The sequence below is a fragment of the Nematolebias whitei genome, chromosome 19 (assembly GCF_014905685.2).
Source record: "Nematolebias whitei isolate Nwh7 chromosome 19, NemWhi1, whole genome shotgun sequence".
NCBI classification, from domain to species: domain Eukaryota; kingdom Metazoa; phylum Chordata; class Actinopteri; order Cyprinodontiformes; family Rivulidae; genus Nematolebias; species Nematolebias whitei.
In genome coordinates this window covers 29562057-29583829 of record NC_056516.1, presented here as the reverse complement: position 1 = coordinate 29583829, position 21773 = coordinate 29562057, and the positions used below count along the sequence as shown (strand labels likewise).

Below are 21773 nucleotides of genomic sequence, written 5' to 3'. Positions count from 1 at the left end.
ATATATATATATATATATATATATATATATATATATATATATATATTTTAGAGGTTTACATAAAACATGCCAGTTTTTACAACTTGCCATCTGACTGAGGTGAGAAGGTCTGAGCCTCCCAAGTTCCCCCAAAACTATGCTGTCTGAGGAAGTTTGCTCCTAGTGTGGGGTTAGGGTCTAGTTCAAGGAGAGATGGTAGAAAAAACTGATTCAGTAACCCTGGAAATGACTACAAGACCTAGAAACCATAATACCTAGCTTGGACTAGGGATGCTCTTGAACCATAACTGGGGAAGAAGCTTATCAGCGAGTAGGCTATGGCTTTAAGAGTGGGATAGCACTGGGCTGAAACTGTTAGGAGACTACCATAGTTGGTGACAAATTGCAGGAAAATTGTGAGAAAATACTTAACTTTTAAATTACAGTCTCACTAAACTGAGTGCAACCAAATAATCAATGACCCATGTAGCTGAGTTTTGAGGAACCAGTTTTGAAAGACAGTGGCCTATTTTTTGTTCACGACTTGTAAAACTGTATTCTTGGCTGTGCACGTTATTTTGTTGTCCACCACTGCGTACATCGTACCTGCCTTAGCTCCTTTTGCACCAACTTTGGCAGCCGCCAACACACAATTGGGAGACTCCCACATAAAGGCAGTTTGCTAGCTTGTTGCATCGCACTGAGATACCACATTTATTGATGGGTTCTGGCCAGGCACAGCCCTGACGAGCTACATGGGACCACCCTCCTGTGGACCTTCCACCTACAGGAAGCACTAAGGGACCAGTGCATCTTTGGTTAATAAAAATGGTAGAACAGCTTTATTTCTCCCCTGTAACATTTAAACATACCGTATTTTCCGCCATACACGTTGCTTCGCTCTATAAGTCTCATCAGTCCAAATATGTCTAATAAGGTGGAAAAATCCATAAATACGTTGCTTCGCCGTATATGTCCCATTTATTATGCGTCACTGCTGACGCTTCGCTTTTGTTACGCGTCACCGCTGACAACCAGGAAATGTGGGACGAACCTGGAAACGTGGGCCGGTGTTGTGCCAAAAATCGATTTGCTGTCAAATGGCAGCCGTGAGAGCATGCACGGGAGGACTTAAACAAGAATTTAACAAGATTAACACTTAAAAACAATTATTTATTTGCTTGAAACTGTAGTAAAGGTGTGTCTCAGTCTAATTTTTGCTTAAGAAATGCACTTTGATGGTCAAATCAGTTGCATTTTCAAAAGTCGATACGCAGCAACTCGCTGTCCATTTCTTCAAAATTTAACAAGATAACCACCTAAAACAATTATTTGTTTGCTCAACTTTATAGCAAAGGTGTGTCTCAGTTGAACTTTTGCTTAATAAATGCACTTCAATGGTCAAATCGAATGCATTTCGCTGGAGCGGTGCAGCGAAATGAAGCTGATTTGATGGTTGCTCTAGGCAGACGACAGTGGCAACTATGACAAGCCAATTGTGCCATTAATAGCTACTTTTACCTATTACATGATACAACGTGCAATACTACTCGACTGCCATCTAGAGGCTGAAAATGGTAGTGTTCAATATTTTCAGCCAGAATGAATGAAAACGGTCATATCTCAGCCAAAAATTGATTTATAAATCCATCCATTATCTTTACCCGCTTATTCCATTTTTGGGTCACGGGGGTCGCTGGTGCCCATGTCCAGCAATCACTGTGCGAGGGGCGGGGTACACCCAGGACGGGTCGCAAGTCCATCACAGGGCCACATAGAGACAAACGAGACAAACAACCATTCACTCACTCACACCTAGGGACAATTTAGAGTTACCAATCAGCCTAACATGCATGTTTTTGGTCTGTGGGAGGAAACCGGAGTACCCGGAGAAAACCCACGCATGCACGGAGAGAACATGCAAACTCCACCCAGAAAGGCCCCTGGACCGGGGTTTGAACCAAGGACCTGCTCGCTGAGAGGCAGCAACTCTACCAGTTGCGCCACCGTGCTGCCCTGATTTATAAATATTGGAAAAAAAATCCATAAATACGTTGCTTTGGCCTATAAATTGCAAAGCATTCAAATTATGCAAAAAAAAACAAACTGTGACATATAGGGCAACAAATATGGTACTCTGGACATTAAAGGACAGCTGATTTGTTTTTGCAGTCACTGTTTTGTTCATAAAAGCAAAAGAAATGTCACTTATCAACAAATTATGTTCGGATTGTTTTAATTAATTAATTAATTAATTCAACCTTTATTTAAACAGGTTAGTCCCATTGAGCCATAAGAACTCATTTACAAGATAGACCTTTAGCCAACATAACATTTCCCACAATGATTTGTGCATAAATCAAGGAAGACATTAGAGCTGTTTATTTCCAATGTCTGAGAGTCACTCACCGATGTTGTGTATCTTGATGTTTGGCCTGACTGTGTAGTCGGGAGAAGTCTGACTGGAGTCGTCATCTGCCTGGGAGGCTGAGCACAACACAAACACACAAAGACGGACAGACGGAGAGAGAGGCGGGAGGAAAAAAACAGACGAGAAACAGTTATGTGACAAAACAAACAGTGAGATTGAGACAAAGAAAAATAGATTGTCAGGCACTATTACATTTTATACATCCATAAAGTGTGGGGGAGATAAACTGCATCTGCCTCACAGAAAGAGTTAATCCACACTCCAACCTGCGGATTAAAATCATTTATTGCCCAAGTGGGGGGACAGAAATCATTATTGCACTCACCGTTTGTCTAGACGTGGAATTAGATTCAGCAGAGCCGAATGATCCGTGTGGTTTGTTGACGTTTGCATGCATCGGTCATGTTTATTGCACAAAATAATCACGACTGTGACGTTCATTATGAAAATCGCATTTACAAAAAAATACAGAATCACAGTTTCGCAGCAGGAAAGTCATACATTTTTACAGTCTCATCCTGAAGCCTCCAACTGTCAGGGTTGCAACACAAAGGGAACGAAGGGCAGCTAAAGTCAAAAGTGCTTCTGATTCAAAATGACTCAAAGGCAGTGCACTCGTCAGGACGTGCGCACGCCTTAAGATGGATTTAAGGCAAAGATACAGCCAAACGTGAAACACAGATGCTGGATAGATAAGCAGTGAACGCACGGATGTGCTGAGGTGATCTGTACACGGAGGCTGACGCTGGCCTGAGTGGGACGTATTAGGACTGACAAGGTTAGAGGAGAAGGGAGGGGAGGCTTTCACTGCTGTGCTGCCTGATCAAAGGCCTGCAGGGGGTGTGTGTGGGGGGGAAGCAAGGCTACCAGGGTAAAAATAACACGCTCGCTATACAGAGCAGCAGGCATCAGCGAGGAAGCAAAAGAGAAGGAAGAATAAACAGAGGGGGTGGTCGAGAAGAAAGCCGAGAAGAGAGGAAAGGAGCATCTAGGTTTCTGAATCTAGTTTCCCTCCTTTACATATTTTTTTACACACAGACAAAGAGCATTACTGTAGCACTGAGACAGAAAACAACATTAGACTGTCACTCTCGATGCTCTGCTTTGAAGGAAAACAAACTGCATCATCAAAATCAAGACAGCCTGAGGCAGACTAAGACAAGACGCTCAGATTTTATTTATTTATTCGTTTTTGTTGCTGCCTGCATCTTTCTCCATCTTCTTTTCGACGCAGGACATAAAGAGAGTGGATGTGACGTGAAGTGGTCTCACCAGTGGAGCAGCAGACGAAGATCCTCAGTCTCAGGCAGCTGTGGCCGTGGTGATGGATGGGTGTGGCTAAAAGAAAGAAAACACACACACAGTCAACCTTGTGCCCTCTGCAGGCTACAGGCCCGTCTACTACCAGCTGATGCACTTCAAACCATCCTCAGATGAATTTCCACAATCTATTACGGCAAGCTAAAAGGGACAAATAAACCAACTTATTTAAGTGATGCAAGAACTGCTATTTAATCAGTCGGTTAAAAGAGTGTTTTATGTTTTATACCATTTTAAATACTTATGAGCTGTAAAAAAAAAAAAAAAAAATGTGTTAATTGAACTTAGAATTTCCCAGCACTTGTAAACAAATGTATATTGCGCAACTCTGTGACATAAAAAGCAATGTTCAAAAGTCCACAAATGTATTTTTGCTCAGAAGGAGGCATCCTTAATGGCAAAAAAATACTGTATTCTGGCAGGGTCTTGTTTTATTTTAAGGCATCATGACATTAAATGGCATTTATTTCATCGCTTTTGTAATAGGGACACTAATTGGCCTTTCTGGCTTGCCACAATCTTTTAGCAACATGCAGTCAATAGTTGTTGGCAAAAAGACACTGCATTGTAGTCTTAAGTAAAAATACTTCGACACCTTTAGGCATTTTCCATCCATCAATGTGTTTACTGCCCTGACTCACAGATGTAGTAGTACTCCTGGCCCACGTTGAACTCGTAGCCCAGCGAGAAGGCGCTGTAGCGCTGGAACTTCTCTGAAAACTTGATGGGCGCATGGGGTGCGTGAGGCCGGTTGCACTCCCAGCGTTTGAAGCCCAGCTGGGGGTCACAGGTGAAGTAGCCGCGGTAGTTGACCATGTAGAGGATGTACTGCTCGGCGACGACGCGCTCCAGCATCCCGCGCTGACTGGTGTTGTAGTGCGGGCAGTAGATGTCCAGGTAGTCGTTGACACTGACTTGGACCGTGTAGCCCTCCCTCCGAAGCCTGGAGTTAAAAATACAAAGATATCAGTCATTCAAAATTCATTTTTTTTATGTGGTATACATTCAAAATATTGCTTTTATGTTGCTTTTTATTTTCTTGACATTGTTTGCAATTGAACTATTTTTGTATATTTTATCCATTCATGTATCAAAACATTCAGCTCATTCAGGAGATGGATCTGTTCACTTTCATACTTTACCAAATACTGTAACATTATATTTTCTCTAAACGTAGGCATGCTTATTGTTCTTCCTGATACCTGATCCAGCATACTTGCTGTATTTTTATTAATTTTTTTGCATATTTTGCTAAACTTAGAATTTTTTTTTTAGCTTGTAGCAAGTCTGCTTCTTTTAGCTTTTGCCTGGCTTTTCACTACATTTAGCTTTAAGCTAGTGTTTTGATACTTTTGCCTTTTTTGCTAGTGTTAATCTTTTAGTTTTAACGAGTCAGTTTCAGTTTATACAGTAAAATTCAACACGCAGTCGTTCAGTTCTCAGCAGTCATGCAGTATTTTCACACAAAATTTATTTTCTCTAGTTTGCTTTAGTTTTTTTTTTTTAAGAACAATTAAGCTGCAATAGTGTGCGTGACTTGGTACTAATTTCATACTATTTTTAAAGAAATATTACAGTATCCAAATGCAGGATAAAAAGTTTTTGTAAGTTTCCCACAATGCAAAGCATTAGTGAAGGCTGTGGGAAGAGTGGCTACAACGTTATTAAAACTGAAATTTAGTTAATGGTCCATTTAGGCAAATGTACTTCTTTAAAATCCTGTATGCGTGTGTTATCATTGTAGATGGTTGCCATGGCAACATATCCCTAGATGGCAACAAAGTTCCTAAGAAAGTGCCATGATGATACTTCAGATGCAAACTCCGGACATCCATGCTCACGTTTAGTATATTAAAAAATATCCTCTTTTTTCTTTTTCTTTTTTTTTTTTTTAACTTCACAAACAAAAAGGTGATGTTGAGTTTTCATTTTCAACAAAAATGTGAACAAAAACATTTCTTAAAATAAAAAAAAATCTCAGTCTCTAGTAATTTTACGATCTGACAGTAACAAAAAACAGAAAACGCTCCTCACAATGCGAAGCTTGATGAAATAGTTGAGTAACAGCTTTATTAAAATATTCAATAACTTTCTGCCCATCAACAAACTGGTGGACTGGCAGCAAATTATAGCGCTGAACAAAACATAAAATCAATTCTCTTCACTTCATGACTTCATTATTTGACAGAACTGCAACGTCTTACTCTTTTTTTGTTTAAAAACACACATTTTCTCACTTTAATGCCACGTTGAGGATAATAATCCACACTATGTGTCCCACCCGCCCTCGAGCCTGGCTGGGTCATTGATGTAGAAGACAGTCCTGTCAACGACGATGTATGCTCTGGCTTCTAGGGGAACCGGTCTGCACACAGTGTTTATCAAATTTCCTCCGGGAGCCATTACCAATGATTGAGCAGGCTGTTTGCAGGTAAGAAGATCCACTCTATGGTCAAGCACATGTGTGCATGTGATGATGGTAGCAGAAACACAGAGGAGGACGTGACTGCAGCAGCCATGCTGCTACTCACACTGTTTATAATACTAAGCACACCTATTATTTAAATTACACAATCTGTAATTAGACAGAGTAGAAGTCATTACAAAGGCTCCTGCAGGTGAGCTGATGAGATGGGAATTGTCTTCTGCTTCACTCATGTGCAACTTGCGCCAGCTAGCTGTAATGACACATATGCACCACCAGGTGGTAATATGGTGCTGATTATGTGTGCCCCCTTCATATCTTTATGGTCTTTTATTAACATTATCTGTTATAATATACAGAAAAAGTCCCACTTATATACATCTATAACTATCCGCCCTGGAGTAAAGATTGTGTCAGCACATAAAGTTGTCGCCAGGCCCAGATAACCAAGTTCTTAAATCTGGTGTGATGCATAATAGATTTAAAATATAAATGAAGCCTGCATGGCATAACACCTCTTCTTTTCTCTCCTTGTCTTTACCTGTGGTGGTACAATTTTGGTTTTGGTTTAATTTTCTGGATGCTGTCCTCTGCTCTGATACCTCCTCTGATGATAAACCCTTCTTTTCTCTTATGCAGAGGCACGTTGGTACATTTAACCAGTGCTCTTTTACAGCCATCACTCATCGGCGCCTTCTATCCCCGGCTGCTGCATGACAGACTTTTGTCTTGCAATGTTGTGGAAAGAGACAAGAGATCCACGCATCAAAGGGACTATATTTAGAAAGGAGGGGAGTAAAAGTGATGGAGAAGGGGGGGGGGGGGGGTTTGAGTAAAAAGTCAGAGAAAGTCAAATGGTGAGTAAAATAGTAATGACTGAAGAAGTAACGAGGGGAAGTTGGATACAAAGATATGGTTTTTTTGTAATAAATTAGAATTTTTCAAAGGAATATATAAATTCATTAGATAGTTTGCTAACAGATAAGCAGTGTTGACACCAACAGATATTGTGCCATCAGTCAACACTCAGAACATGTGCTCAGCTACTACCACACCAAGGTTTAGCTCAGTATCTGTACAACAGACTGTGTCAGTCAGTTGTGTATTTGAAGGTCAGCTGGCTACAAAAGCCATCCTGAGTTGGGTTGACTACAGGATTATAAGTAGTTCATTAGATACTTAGCTAACAGATGGACACACAAAGCATTATTCTCTTTTTCAATGGCAAACAATACGGAAAGCCACGAATCTTTAACTGAAAAGAAGAAGAGGTTCTTCAAGTGGGGATTAAACAGTATTAGATTAAATGCTAAGATTATTTATTTAATCAACATTAATTTTATCAGTGTGTAAAACAGTGTGAACAAGATTAACCTGCACTGACTCTTCCCAAGTGTTTGATTTGCTTTGGGAGCATTTAGAAGTTGATTTTGGTATCTATAAAATAAAATAAAAAAATAAAAAATCAGCATTTGATCATAAATTTTTTGATTAATTTTCTGCTTCTTGTCTAATTATTTCCAAACTAAATGAAAAAAGGACCAGCCACAGACACTCAGCAGGAGGAGCAGCCGTCTCAAACCTAATCAGCATCAATAGGAGAGGAAGAAGAGGTCAGGTGGAGCAGCAAACTACAGGACAGGAAAGGGTGGAGCTGTGTGTGTGTGTATGTGTGTGTGTGGGGGGGAGGGGGGAATATGGAAGCCCCTTTAGATGTACACTGTATTTAGTGGCACTAAACAGGAGAAGAAAAAATGATGGGGGAGGAGTTTGAGACAGATTTAATATCGTAAGATACCAGAAGAGGAGGGATGAAAATGCACTGAGTGATGGACGACAAAGAGCCAGACAAGAAAGAATAAAAGGCCTAGACAGAGACGCAGCCCTCCCTTGAGGTGGACATGCATGTTGTAAACGTGCATTACAAAAACAAGTGATGGCTCTCTTCCTCATGTTGCGTCTGTTTCCCCCTGCAGCTCCTTCCTATTATCCAGTTCTCCTCCTCTCTTTGTGCTCCGCATCGTCTCTGCGGTGGTTTTGCTGTCTCATCATCATTTCCCTACGAGTAGGAGTGCACAGCTAGTTAGTAAAGGCTGCACAAGCTGGTGAAGACTGCCAGGGGAGGCAGAAGGCAGGGGGAGGATGGGGTGGGGTGGATGGAAGACTTGAGGGAGGAGGTGAAGTAAGTGGAGGGAACAAGGAAGGAAGAATGAGACAAAGATAGCACCGCTGCACCTTTCACATGTGAACTAAAAGGAGTCTTCGGAGAGTGCAGACCATAATAAATAAAACTGAAGAGGTAGAGCAGAGAATGCTTACAGACAGAAACACCCCCAAGAGTTCTTTGAGAAATACTTAAAAGTAAAAAGAATTAGAAATCGCTGTAACATTTCATTTATCAAGTAATGCCAGGTTTCAGGTTAGAAAATGTTCGTTCCCCGTTTCCTTCTGAGGAGCTGCAGGAGGATTGAAGCAGGTCCAGGATGTGTCAGCTTGGTGCAGAAGTCTGCTGTGGTGGAAGAGGCTTCAGCTTTTCTAAGAGTATAAAAATACAATACCAACCGTCTCAAAAATTACTATTTATATTACTGGCTGTGCTTGTTAGGAACAGCCACAGGTAGTCTCTGGCAGAGGTGTTGCTCAGCGTTGATGGTTGTATGAGCTGTGAGATTTCCAACAAACCAACCCTGGTTTTGTCTGGGTATCATTTTTTTAAAATATATGTTACAGCTGATTGAAAACTTTATCGGATGGAACAGGCTATCGTAGCTTTGGTTTTGTAGTTAAAACACACAAATACTGTAATTTCTGGACTATCGAGCGCACCTGAATAAGCTGCGCCCGCTAAATTTAAAAAGAAATGTAAACTTTTACATAAATAGGCCGCACTTGTCTATAAGCCGCAGGTGTTCACGTTGTAACATGATATTTACATAGAAAGATTTTTTTTTTCACTTTTAATTAAATACGTAACGGTAACACGCACAAATACAGTAAATGTTTTTTTGTCTGAACAGTGCATGTTTTTTTTTTTGTTGTCTGAACCGTGCTTTTTGTTTTGTCTGAATCGTACATGTATTTTTATCTGAACAGTGCATTTTTTTGTCTGAACCGTGCATTTTTTTTTGTCTGGACAGTGCATGTTTTTTTTGTCTGAACAGTGCATGTTTTTTTTGGTCTGGACAGTGCATGTTTTTTTTGTCTGAACAGTGCCTGTTTTTTTTGTCTGAACAGTGCAACACGGCTTATAAAAAAAATAAATACAGTAGTCTACCAGTAAGTCATTGATCGCTACCTCCCAAGAGAGACTTGTATTGGGAAGCTATGTGAACGCCTGGGTGTGATGAAGCTAAATGTTTTGGTGGCATTAAGCTCGTTAGCCCATCAAAAAAAAAAAAAAAAATCCATGAATTAGCTGCAGCATTGTATATGCTGCGGTGCTCGAAGCGTGTGACAAAAAGTAGCGGCTTATAGTCTGGAAATTATGATATATACAATGGTAAATATTCACACTTGTTTTTTTCAATATAAATAATTAACAATCCGACTACTTTTACATACTATGTGCTATTTTAGCCATGCATACGTCAAGACGTTCAGATCATTCAGGAGATGAGTGGACCTTGGTTTTTGTTTTTCATATTCTTAACATATTTAACTTTATTAAAAACATGCTTTCCAAAGAAATACAGAGAGCTCTCTTCAAAAATATTGCTCTCTTTAAATTCTGCTTACGCATACTTGCCACTTTTAGCTTTTAGCTAGTGTTCAGCTACTTTTAGTTTTCACCTAGTCTTTCAATGCTTTTTCGCATTTAGCTAGCCTTTTGTTACATTTAGCTTTTTGCTACATATAATTTTTTGCTACATATAATGTTTAGCTAGCTTTTTGCTACTTTTGTTTTAATAAATGAGATTTGATTTATGCTGATTTCAACATGAATTTCTGGCATTTCATTGGCTGATGGAAGTGATATAAAATCTACTTGATGCAAAGTATTCTCCAAATCAAATCCTCTGTTCATTAATAATCATACATCCTTACACCGACATATTTAGTAACAAAAAGACAGCCATGGTGTCTTCACGGGGTCTATAGTTTCAATTTATTCATTTTTTAGGATAAACCAGTTTAATGAGGAAGACTTGAGTTGTGTTTAAGGAGAAATGGCTTCATACTGACCTCTTCAAATTTGCATAAAGTTGATTTAAAAGAACAAAAGTTCATTTGATTTTTATATTAGAACCTTTTAGATTGTTTTTATACGTACTTGTTCCTTTTTTTATGCAGCACAAGAAGTATGGCAGATCATTTGAAACATTGTTTTTATAGCAACAAAAAAGGTTGAATCATGTCATCTGGACTTCGTTTTTTTTGTTAAAAAGAAACGTTTCGCCCCTCATCCAAGAGGCTTCGTCAGTCTGAGGCCTAGCCATCTGGTATTAAAAAAAACGAAGTCCAGATGACATGATTCAACCTTTTTTGTTGTTATATACCTGGATGACTGAGAAAACAAACTTTGTGTTTTTGAAACCATTAGTGAAAAGGCCAGACTTCAGGGGTATCTGAGGCAGGCTTGAAACACAAGAGTCAGGGTGGCTTCTGGGTAATACCAGATGGCTAGGCCTCAGACTGACAAAGCCTCTTGGATGAGGGGCGAAACGTTTCTTTTTAACAAAAAAAACGAAGTCCAGATGACATGATTCAACCTTTTTTGTTGTTATATACCTGGATGACTGAGAAAACAAACTTTATTGTTTTTATAGGTTTTTAACTTTTTTTTTGTGAAGAACTTTCCCAGTGTGGAATCAATAATCCAGGTACAAATCCAACAATGTTCAGTCAGTTCGTCTGGAGGGTTTCTTCTTGTTGCCGAGACGATTCATCCTTCATCTGAAGGACTTCTTCAGTCCGAGAAGCCACAAACAAACTATAGTTTGTTGGGCCCCAGAAACCATCTTATCAACAGCAAACTATTTTTTTCCACTACGGGGAGTGTGGTATTTGTGGGGCTCCACTTTGTTTGTGGCTTCTCGGACTGAAGAAGTCCTTCGGATGAAGGACGATACGTCTCAACAACAACAACAAAAAAGAAACCGTCCAGACGACCTGACTGAACATTGCTGCATCTGTGATGCAGCTGAGTAAGTCAAGAAAATGTGTGCACATTGACGGATTTCTATAAATCAAACAAGAGCAGATCACCTCCAAATTCTGACCATTGCAAAACTTGTAAAATGGTAAATAAAAAGATTTTCATTAAAAAAATGTTTTAAATGTATAATATATAAAGTTTTTTTTAAGGCGGCACAGTGGCTCAGTTGGTAGAACTGTTGGCTCTCAGAGGGAAGGTCGCCTGTTCAAATCCCGGCTGGGGGCCTTTCTGGGTGGAGTTTGCATGTTCTCTCCATGCATGCGTGGGTTTTCTCCAGGTACTCCGGTTTCCTCCCACAGACCAAAAACATGCATGTTAAGCTGATTGGTAACTCCCTAGGTGTGAGTGAGAGAGTGAATTGTTGTCTCTATGTGTCCCTGTGATGGACTGGAGACCTGTCCAGGGTGTCCCCCGCCTCTCCCACAGTGATGGCTGGTTATGGGCACCAGTGACCCCTGTGACCCAAAAAGGAAAAAGCAGCTAAAGATAATGGATGGATGGATAAAGTTTATAGTTTTAGTAAAGGCTAAAAGTATCTTAAAGCTATGACTGCTGGAGAGTTGGTGACTCAAAATTTTGGGAAAAAACAATCGTTTTGTTTTCTAGTCTGCAGTTTTCTGTCATTTAATCTATGTAATAATTTAACAAAACTGCATGAACTGAAATTAAAACCTGAGCATTACGGACTGCCGGAGGAATAGCCGTGTTGCAAACAATACGAATGGAGAAGAAAAACTCTCCGTGGTATTTTCTTCACAGTCCTAGAAGATGGAGCTGTTTGTTCTGCGGCAGGTTCCTATTACTCCAGAGGCCAAAATATATTTTCAAAATCCATCTACAGCAAATTGTTGCATCTGACAAAAGTAGTGGAGCGTTTTAACAAAGGAGTAATAGAATCAGACTGAAAAATCAATCACCTGCTGTTTTTTTTTTTTTTAAATAAGACTGAAAGGTACGATGAGAAGGAAATTGTTTCAACAAACATTTAAACTGAAATTAGAGGCTCGGTTAATGGGAAAATATTACAAGAAAGCTAAACAGCATATTCAAAGCAAAGTCATTTCCACATAGTTACAAACCTCCTTTGTTATGTGGTTAGATTTTCATTACAAATGCATTCATTTTGAATAAAAAATTAAAGTTATTTCTGCTCTATGTGCTCTTATAAAACAACTAAGAACTATTTCGAGGTGAAAAAAAAAACACTATAAAGTGAGCTTAACTTAATTTTTTGCACAAAGTTTGGAACTGTGCATGGAGTGATCTAGTTTTAATCATCAGCATAGTTCATCACGGTCTGTTTCCAGTTTGGTTGTTTTTAAAAAATTAAGGATTTAGACTTTTTGTGCAGAAAAAAAAAATCCTTCTCTTGACGTGTACCTCTGCAGTGTCCCTGTGAAATGCATTAAGGAGCTTCTCTCAGTAATGATGAGGTCAGCATGGCATCATTGCCGACGACCTTAAAAACACTCTCCTGGGTGATCAGCATCGGCCTCATTGTACGGGGTGCCGTTTGTAAAGTTGCACATTCAAGAATTAACATTAATATTTTGGTTTATTTAGCTTTTAATAAGAAAATATATATCGATTTTTTTTAATCAAAGTCATATTTTCACCATGTTATTCATACATTAATAAATGTTATAGTTCAATTCAATTCAATTCAGTTTATTTATATAGCGCCAAATCACAACAAAGTTGTCTCAGGGCACTTTACAGGAACATTCACATACATATAAGCCAATTAAACTAAAATATAAATTTAATTAAAATATTTAATTTACAAGATAAATATGTAGTTTACAAACTAATTACTTAGCTTGCAAGTTAAATATTTAGTTATTAAACTAAATATTTAGTTGTAAATTAAATAATTAATTTATTCCTAAATACTTAGTAAACTAAATATTTTGGTATAAATTAAATATTTAATTTACACCTAAATAGTTAGTTTATTAACTAAATATTTAATTTCCAAGCTAAACATTTAGATCCTAAACTAAATATTTAATTTGCTAACTAAATATTTAGCTTGGACCTAAATATATAATATACAAACTAAACATTTATTTTCCAAACTAAATATTTAACTTGCTAGTTAAATATTTACCTTGTTAGCTAAATATTTAATTTGCTAGTTAAATATTTAGGTCCGAGCTAAATATTTAGTTAGCAAATTAAATATTTAGTTTAGGAATTAAATATTTAGCTTAGAAATTAAATATTTAGTTAGTACACTAAATATTTAGGAATAAATTAAATTTTTAATTTACAACTAAATATCTAGTTTACTAACTAAATATTTAACTTGCAAGTTAAGTATTTAGTGTGTAAATATTTATCTTGTAAATTAAATATTTAGTTGGGAACTGTGACATTTATAAATGTATGAATAACATGGTGAAAATATGACTTTGAAAAAAAATAATGCTTTTTTCTTATTAAAAGCTAAATAAACCAAAATACTGATGTTAATTTTTGACTGTGCAGTTTTACAAATGACACCCTATATCATCGTGAGGATAAACTACCGATGCGCAAAATGTCGGGACTCGAATGCCATCCACCAAACGGTCTGTTTACCACTAAGACTCCTCCAATCAAGTCCCCTGACAGGGACGAGCAACACTCGGCTGTTTTTCTCTTTACCTCAGCACCAAAGCTCATTACTCGTGCACGCACGCAAAAGACAAAGCCTGGGAGCACACACACACTAGATCTCCTGCGAGTCATCACTGATTGAGTTAACGGCGCAATTAACGACCTAGTTTACAATGTTTCGATCCAAAATGGAGGACTGAGGGAGAAACAAGTGCTGAGTTGGTGTGTGGGAAGAGGCCAACGCTGCAACGCTCCTCTGTCACTATTAAACCGCTGGGAGCCATCCGTCGTTCCTTCACGAACTTCGGCTACTTGGGCCTCAGAAAAAAAATGATGAGCAAGCCTTTTGCTTTTTCAGATTTAAACATAAAAGTTTGCTGTGCTGCCTCCTGTGTTTAAAAGGTTCTTTTCCGTATTTCTGTCAAGTTTTTAGGTGTTTTTTTGGGGAAAGATTTGCAATTATTCTATTAATTTTTGTGTCAAATGCATTTTGAACTGCTGCATTGTTCATCCGCTGATGTCACTTTAAAGCAAGTCCAGTTTTATTTTATTTTTTTTAACCGACAACTTCAACAGTATTTTATTGATTTAAACCAATCGGCTGCCTTTATGTCCATTGATTGACCTTACTGTAGACACAGCAAGTTTTCAGGTAAAGGTTTGTTTAAAAAAAAAAAAAAAACACGAGTTAGAGGTGCAGGCTAAAAACACTGGAGATTATTCTAATGAATTATTGAATTAATCCTCAGTTTTATATCTACACTGTAATGAGATTTGAGATTAAACGTCCCAAACTGCTCGGAGACATTCTCTGCTGCGCTGCTGAGAAATGCTGAAATGCCAAAGCTTTCAAAATGACTAAATCATTTCCGTAATTAAAACATTTGTTTTGATGGCGGCTGGTCGTGACATTTTCCCTGCAGGCTAGCCAAAATAAAACGGAAACAACTTCATAAATGAATCACTGAACATAAAGCTGCCTGCAAGAAGCACGATTTTATTGATCTGTTGTAATTGATTTCTTTGATTTCTCCTCCTTTGTTTGAGAAAGGGGTTTTTTTCAAATGCTTTCCATGACTGAGTCTGAAATTGTTTTTTGAATAAATAAAAGGATTACATCTGATTGTTCTGTAAAAACTACTTCTATGAATCCAAAGAAAAACTATTTGCATTTAACCGAGAACTGTTCTGTCCAACCCCAAAATTTAAAATTTTACTTTAACACCTTGAACCATCTAAAAAAAAAAAAGCATATCTATTCAGTAAAAAAAACATTTTCTTTGAGCTTAAACATAAATTTTAATGTTTGATTTACAAAGAAAACCCTAAAGAGGTTCTCTGCTCTCTAGGAACAAAACTTGTCTCATAAAAAGCGAGCGTTGATTCAAAACCAGAGGATTATATGAACTATTTGATACAGAGGCAGCGATTTTAGAAAATAAAACGTAAAAAATTCAAACAAAAAAAAAAATGTTCTTAACTAATTGATATTGCCATCTTTTGGTTATTATTAGCAATTACCATGTTTTTTGGACTATAAGGTGCACTGGAATTATTAGGCACATTAAGAGAAACAGAACAGTCCAACTTTATTCATCTCATTCACAATAAACACATAAAATTGGTTTGAGGTTAAGCACAACCAGAATTAATACATAAAGGCGTACCTGATTATAAGGCTCACTGACGATTTTTACGAAAATAAAAGGATTTTAAGTGCACCTTATAGTCTGAAAAATACTGTGCTATAGTTCTCAACTATTTAAATGAATAAAACGTGAAATATGATACAGTGAGTCTTAGTCACAATCATTAAATAATTTTATTATATAGACCACAGTGAAAGAGGGAAAACAATAAATCCTAACATTTAATAAGCAAGAACGGAATGAAATAATATCCCTGTTCATAAATGCTGTTGATGATTCATAAAAAGTCATATTAAATGATAAATTCAGCCTTCAGTGTCCAACCACAGGCCATCGTTTGAAACATAACAGGTTTGGACACGAGCCGATGCTCAGCTGTTATCAGGAGTCGTGCTAAAAAGACTTTTTGCCTCAAGCAAACAGATTTTGGTTTCTATGCTGCTGTTGGCTCATTTGTTTTGAGCAGCGAGGGAAACTGAATACGATCAGGATAATGATGCCATTTCAATATCTCCGACATTTGGTTTCATCAGTTGCAAAGCATTATGGGGTTATTGCCATCTTCCTTGAAGGAAACCTGAAGAGGCATTTATTGTTTTTGATTAATCTGTGGAGCTAAAGCTGCTCCTTATTTCCTAGACATCCACAAAGGAAGTTCTTCAAACATCCAACAGAAGTACAGATACTTTAAAATATATGGTTCTCCTCCAACTTGACTTAAAAAAAAGATAAAATTATATATATATATGTATGTATGTATGTATGTATGTGTGTGTGTGTGTGTGTGTTATTAATTCCTCTATAAACAATTTATAAATCATTAATAACTGTTGATTGTGCATTAATTAAGGGTGACTGAGATAAAACTGACCATTTTCTTGCCAAATAGTGAGCCAAATCTTTTCACCTATATATATATTTCATCTAGAGTCGTTATATTAAACATTTCAGACTAAGTTACTACCTTGTAAGCTTAATAAGCATTTGTAAACCTATTTTTTTATATAATATTAATTGGAGATACTTATAATGCAGTGATAAAGAACAATATTATATGCTAAAGAAATAGGTTTACAAATGCTTATTGTGTTCACAATGATTCAAGGTTCTTCATTTGTCACATGTGGTGGAACAAAACTGTGTACACAGAGCCCCAGTTAAATACAACAAACGTATTAAAACGTTAAAAAAAAAAAAGCAGTAATAAGATCTAAGATATGAACGAAGAAAAACATTAATTAAAACACTAAGTACTACTAGTACAAAAACAATACGCCGAACATCAGTCTGTGTGAGCAGATGAGCACGAATGAACACAGTAACATGAAACAGATCAGCAGCAACATGATGTGATTTTTCACAGTGATTATCCTGGTTGGATATTCATGAGTCCAACAGTCTCAGGGTATAAGCTGTTCCTCAGTCTAGTGGTTCTACACTTAATGCTCCTCAACCTCCTGCCTGTGGGGAGCGGGGCAAAAAGTGTGTGTGCTGGGTGAGTGGTGTCCTTCATGATGCAGGTGGCCCTCTTCCTGCATCTGGAGGTGTAGATGTCTGTGATGGTGAGGAGGCTGACTCCAACAGACTTCTGTGCAGCCTTCACCACTCTCTGCAAAGTTTTTCTTTCCGCAGCTGTGCAGCCTCCATGCTACACGTTGATGCTGGAGCACAGGATGCTCTCCACTGCAAATGTGGTAACTTACCTGAAATGTTTAATATAACAACTCTAGATGAAATATATAGGTGAACAGATGTGGCTCACTATTTGGCAAGAAACTGGTCAGTTTTGTCTCTCTGTCACCCTTAATTAATGCATAATAAGCTGTTATTAATGATTTATAAAGTGTTTATAGATGAAATTACGTATCAATAAACTATTATCCATCTATAAGGTGAGCCTTGCTGTAAAGTGGTACTGAAAAAGCTTTTAAATTCAAATTTAAACATTTTTAACATTTAATAAACAGGTTTAACCTGAGCAACAAGTCAAAGAACTAACTTTATTTTTGTTTTTGTGCTGCAGAAAATCACCATTTGATGTTTTGGAAGAAAACTAAACTAAGGATGGTCAATGAGTGTAATTAATCTTGGCTGAGCCCTTTCTGTGAGGAGTCTGTGTCTTCTGTGAGTGTGCTTGTTAGTTTCCTCCAGGTGGTTATTGAACTATACAGAGTGGCTGAAATATTAGCAACGTGATAGTTATGTTCAAAATAACACCTTTCAGATATAAAAATGATTTGATACAATCAGAACACTCCAATAGAGAAAGGAAATCCTTCTTTTATGAACAATAGAAGACCAAAAAAAAAGCCTTCAGAGGTATCACAAGCTGGTCTATAATCACGGACAGTCCTGATTAGTGATGTAACCCGCTGCGCTCTCGGTGTGATTACCTGTGACGTGCAGAGATAAAAAGCGTCCATCTCTTTCAAGCAGCAGCTCTAATTGTAGCTCACTGTTAAAGGTTTGATCCGACTCATCTGCTCTCTGCTGTCTCACACCTGTCCTACTCCGGCAGCTCCCTCTCCAGCCTTGTTCTTTTATTCTGCAAAGCACTGTTTACAGACCATAATAAGCACAAATCATTCTCCTTCCTCACCTCTAATAAACTGAATCAAAGCTGTAAACTGACTGGTTGATGGCATTGTTTGTATTTATAATTTAAGCTCAGTTTACTTAAAAAAAAGACAGAATGGGACTGATGAATCATTTTTGGAATAAAAAAAATGGGTTATGGTTGTAATTAATCTTTCAGCAGAGAGATTTTAAATGGAGCATGGACAAGCTTTTTAAACAGGCAAATGAACCTGGAAGTAACATTTTGCCCAAATCCACAAAAAAAATTGAGATTTTTTTTTGTGGTCCAACACAAAAGTTATGAATGATTTGATTATGTGCATGAAACTACAGTATATTGATTTTATATGTATGCTCCTTTTTCTTGTCATGCATAGTCACATTTCAAAGTAAAATGATCACTAAACACTTTCTTTTGTGCCATAATTTCAACTTTATTTATATTAAATGTAGAATCTTTGACTCAAGGGTCATTTTCCTTTTTCAATACGCTAAATATGATGTGTTCTTTCAGCAAATCAACAAAACTGCTGTGAAGTCAGCCACAACCAAACATTTTAAAAGTCAAGTCAGTGACCCTTGGCATACACAGCTTTTGTCAACGCTTTGCAAGAAAGATTATTGCAGGTCGTATACGCTTGCTAGCATTACTACACAAGGAGAGTCCATGATGTGCTTAAGAAAAAGTATAATTTGAACTTTTATACTGCCATGGTGAAGTGTATGGAGCTGAAACGTGGATGCTGAGGCAGAGCAGCTCAATTAAAAACTGAAATTTAGTCATATAAAACACGGCTAAAATAACATGACACAATGAACAAAAAAACAACACAACACAAAAACCATTTGGAAATACTGTATATAGAGCTACAAATAAAAAATACTATTAAAAGTAATGAAAACTCACAATCACATGTAAATATGGTTTAAATTGTACTAATCTGATAGATTTCAGTTTGTAAATGTTAATTAATCGTCTTCTTACACCAGAGTTAGTCATGGAGTTCCTCAGGGTTCAGTGCTTGGACCAATACTCTTTACTTTATATATACTTCCACTAGGCAAAGTTATTAAACAGCATGGGGTTCATTGCTATGCTGATGATAGTTATATTTGCCCATGAATCCCAGTGAATCCAGTCACTTACTTAGATTACAAGCGGATTTTTATGTATGAATGTTTCTGTGCAGTGACCTGAGACAACTTTGGTTGTGAATTGGTGCTATATAAATAAACTGAGTGGGTAAAGATAATGGATGGCTGGATGAACGGTGCTCACTAGAAAGAGTTAAATCAATATGATGCAAAAATGGTCTCCTTAAAAACGTAAATACAAATAAATGAATGAATAAATACCTAAACTAATTATGTGAGGATGATATAATAATTTCCTGGGTTGTGTTCAGAAGAAAATATTAACTTAATGTAGTTCATTGTCTGATACCAATATTGGACAATATTGGTGATTATTATTTATTTTATAAAATATAAATGTATAATCTTCTTGCTATTCTACTAATTTTGTTAATACATTAAAATAAATTCAAGAATATTCAGCGAGTTCTGATCAACACTCTTGGTAGTATCTTTTGGTTTCTCACAAGAGTAAAAAAATGTTTTTGGTTTTCATCAAGACTTTTGAAAGGGCACTCAAAATTTACAACTTGTTAAATGCTAAAATTTATTCAGCTTTGAGCTACTTCTAATCAACAAACTCAAAGTGAAAATGTTCTTGCATACATTTTTTGCTAACCAGGGTCAGCAGTGGCAGAGGTTTGTGGCAATTAATGCAGCTGATAAAAGCAGCTGATTTCAGACAGAAAAGACAGAGACAAAAAGACAGTAAGACGGGAAAAAGAAGCTGTGACAGGTAATAAACAGTCCCATCCAGATGAATTGCTCACTGTGCACATCCTCAATGATGACACCAAGCAACTCATGCTGACCCGCCTGCCAATGTCCACAAGCAAAGTACTTATTTTGCCACTCTCCAACAGTGTAACTGCTACAAAACCACAAGCCACAAAATCAAGGAAAACGCACACCACAGCAGAGTGTGCACAAAAAAAAGAAAATTTGTTTCATGACTGTGCAAATAAAAAATTAAATAACACATGTATGCAAAGTGCAACACAAAGAAACACACAAGAGAGGCTTGTGATACAAGACAAGAGTACCACTTATGTTATCTTTATTAAGTTTGCAAGCTTTGAAGTTCAGTGTGCGAGAGGCTCGGCTGCTCTCTCAGGAAGCCAACCGCAGCAGGGAGTTCATTTTTTCAAAAACCTCAGTCTTTAAGGCTGTATTCAGGACTGGCACACATATTACCAGTGAGTACAAAAATAAATAAAAGAAAAGAGAACAAAGACACAGAAGGAAAAGGGAGAAGCGGAAAGAAAGAAAGAAAGATGAAGAAAAAAATACTACTGGGTCAGATAGACGAGCCCATATTCAGACAAATTCTGCCTAATGGAACCAGAATAATCAGGTCTTTTATCTCCAAGTCATAGCAAATGCAAGGTTTCTCCTACAAAGACCTCCTGCAGACCATTCAACACACACACAAATACAAAATTGTGGATTTTCAAGAAACCTCTAAGAAATATGAACATTCTCCCTGATCACTCAAGTTAGCATTAGCAATTTAGCATTGCGATTATCATTGTTACAAATGTTATAGCCATGCACCATATAGTACATAATATCTGCAATCTGTAAATCTTTTTATTGTCAAATCACAATATCTCAGTGGGTGCTTGAAACCAGCAGGAGATTCATCTTTTCATGCTGAAACACAATAGAAAGGACTGGAGGCTTGTCTGGGACTTGAGCTCAGGGTTTCTCAATTCTACAAAATGAATGTAACACCTAAATGTCTTACTGTATATCCTACAAACACTCACATATGATAGATTGTTATTCTGTTTATTGGCCAGTGCTGAATAAGAAAACAAGACTTTGGGGCTCGTCCGGGATTTGAGTGCAGGGTTTCTCTAACCCACAGGAGAACCTTATCCCTCAAGGTTCATTCATTCTTTCAACCTTTATTTATGCAGGTTAGTCTCACTGAGCCGTGAGGACTCATTTACACGAGAAATCTTTTACTGTATATCCCATAAAACTCATACGAGATTACAGTAGTCCCTCACTTATTGTGGGGGTTACGTTCCAGACACCCCCACGATACCCCACACTCTTGTGATGTTCTTAACTCTCTAAACACTCTAAAAGAGTACAGCAAAAGAAAGCAGGCAGATTGATGCTATGGTTACTGAGCCAATCAGAGCTTGGGGGCGGACTGGCCATCAGGAGCACCGGGACAACCAGGAAATGCCCCTGCTCAGTTTGGCTCGGTTTGGGTTAAGGCTCGGTTCAGGTCGTGCTTCATTATTTAAATAAACAATCCATACCTCTTACTCAGGTATCCGCCTCACTGAAGCTCCCACAGCAGCGATAGGGAAAGACAGACCTCCTCCCCCTGCCTCTTCCTTCCTCTTTTTGCAGCTGTTTGTCACAGCAGAGCAGAGAAACACTACAGGTTGTGTGTCTGCATGTTACGTTTCTCTGCTCTGCAGTGACAAACAGCTTCAGAAAAAGAAAGGAGGGGGCCCTTCGGCAATCACTGAGTGAGCCAGG

General features: G+C 37.7%; 1 protein-coding gene across 1 annotated transcript in view; it reads right to left on the bottom strand.

Moving 5' to 3' along the window:
* Nucleotides 1–21773, bottom strand: part of efna3a (ephrin-A3a) — a 92842-nt gene that overhangs the window by 7764 nt on the left and 63305 nt on the right. Inside the window, exons 2-4 of the mRNA XM_037692898.1 lie at nucleotides 4372–4673; nucleotides 3683–3748; nucleotides 2389–2466 (exon numbers count right to left, since the gene is read on the bottom strand). Coding sequence (XP_037548826.1) covers nucleotides 2389–2466; nucleotides 3683–3748; nucleotides 4372–4673 — 446 coding nt within the window. The remainder of the gene's footprint in view (nucleotides 1–2388; nucleotides 2467–3682; nucleotides 3749–4371; nucleotides 4674–21773) is intronic.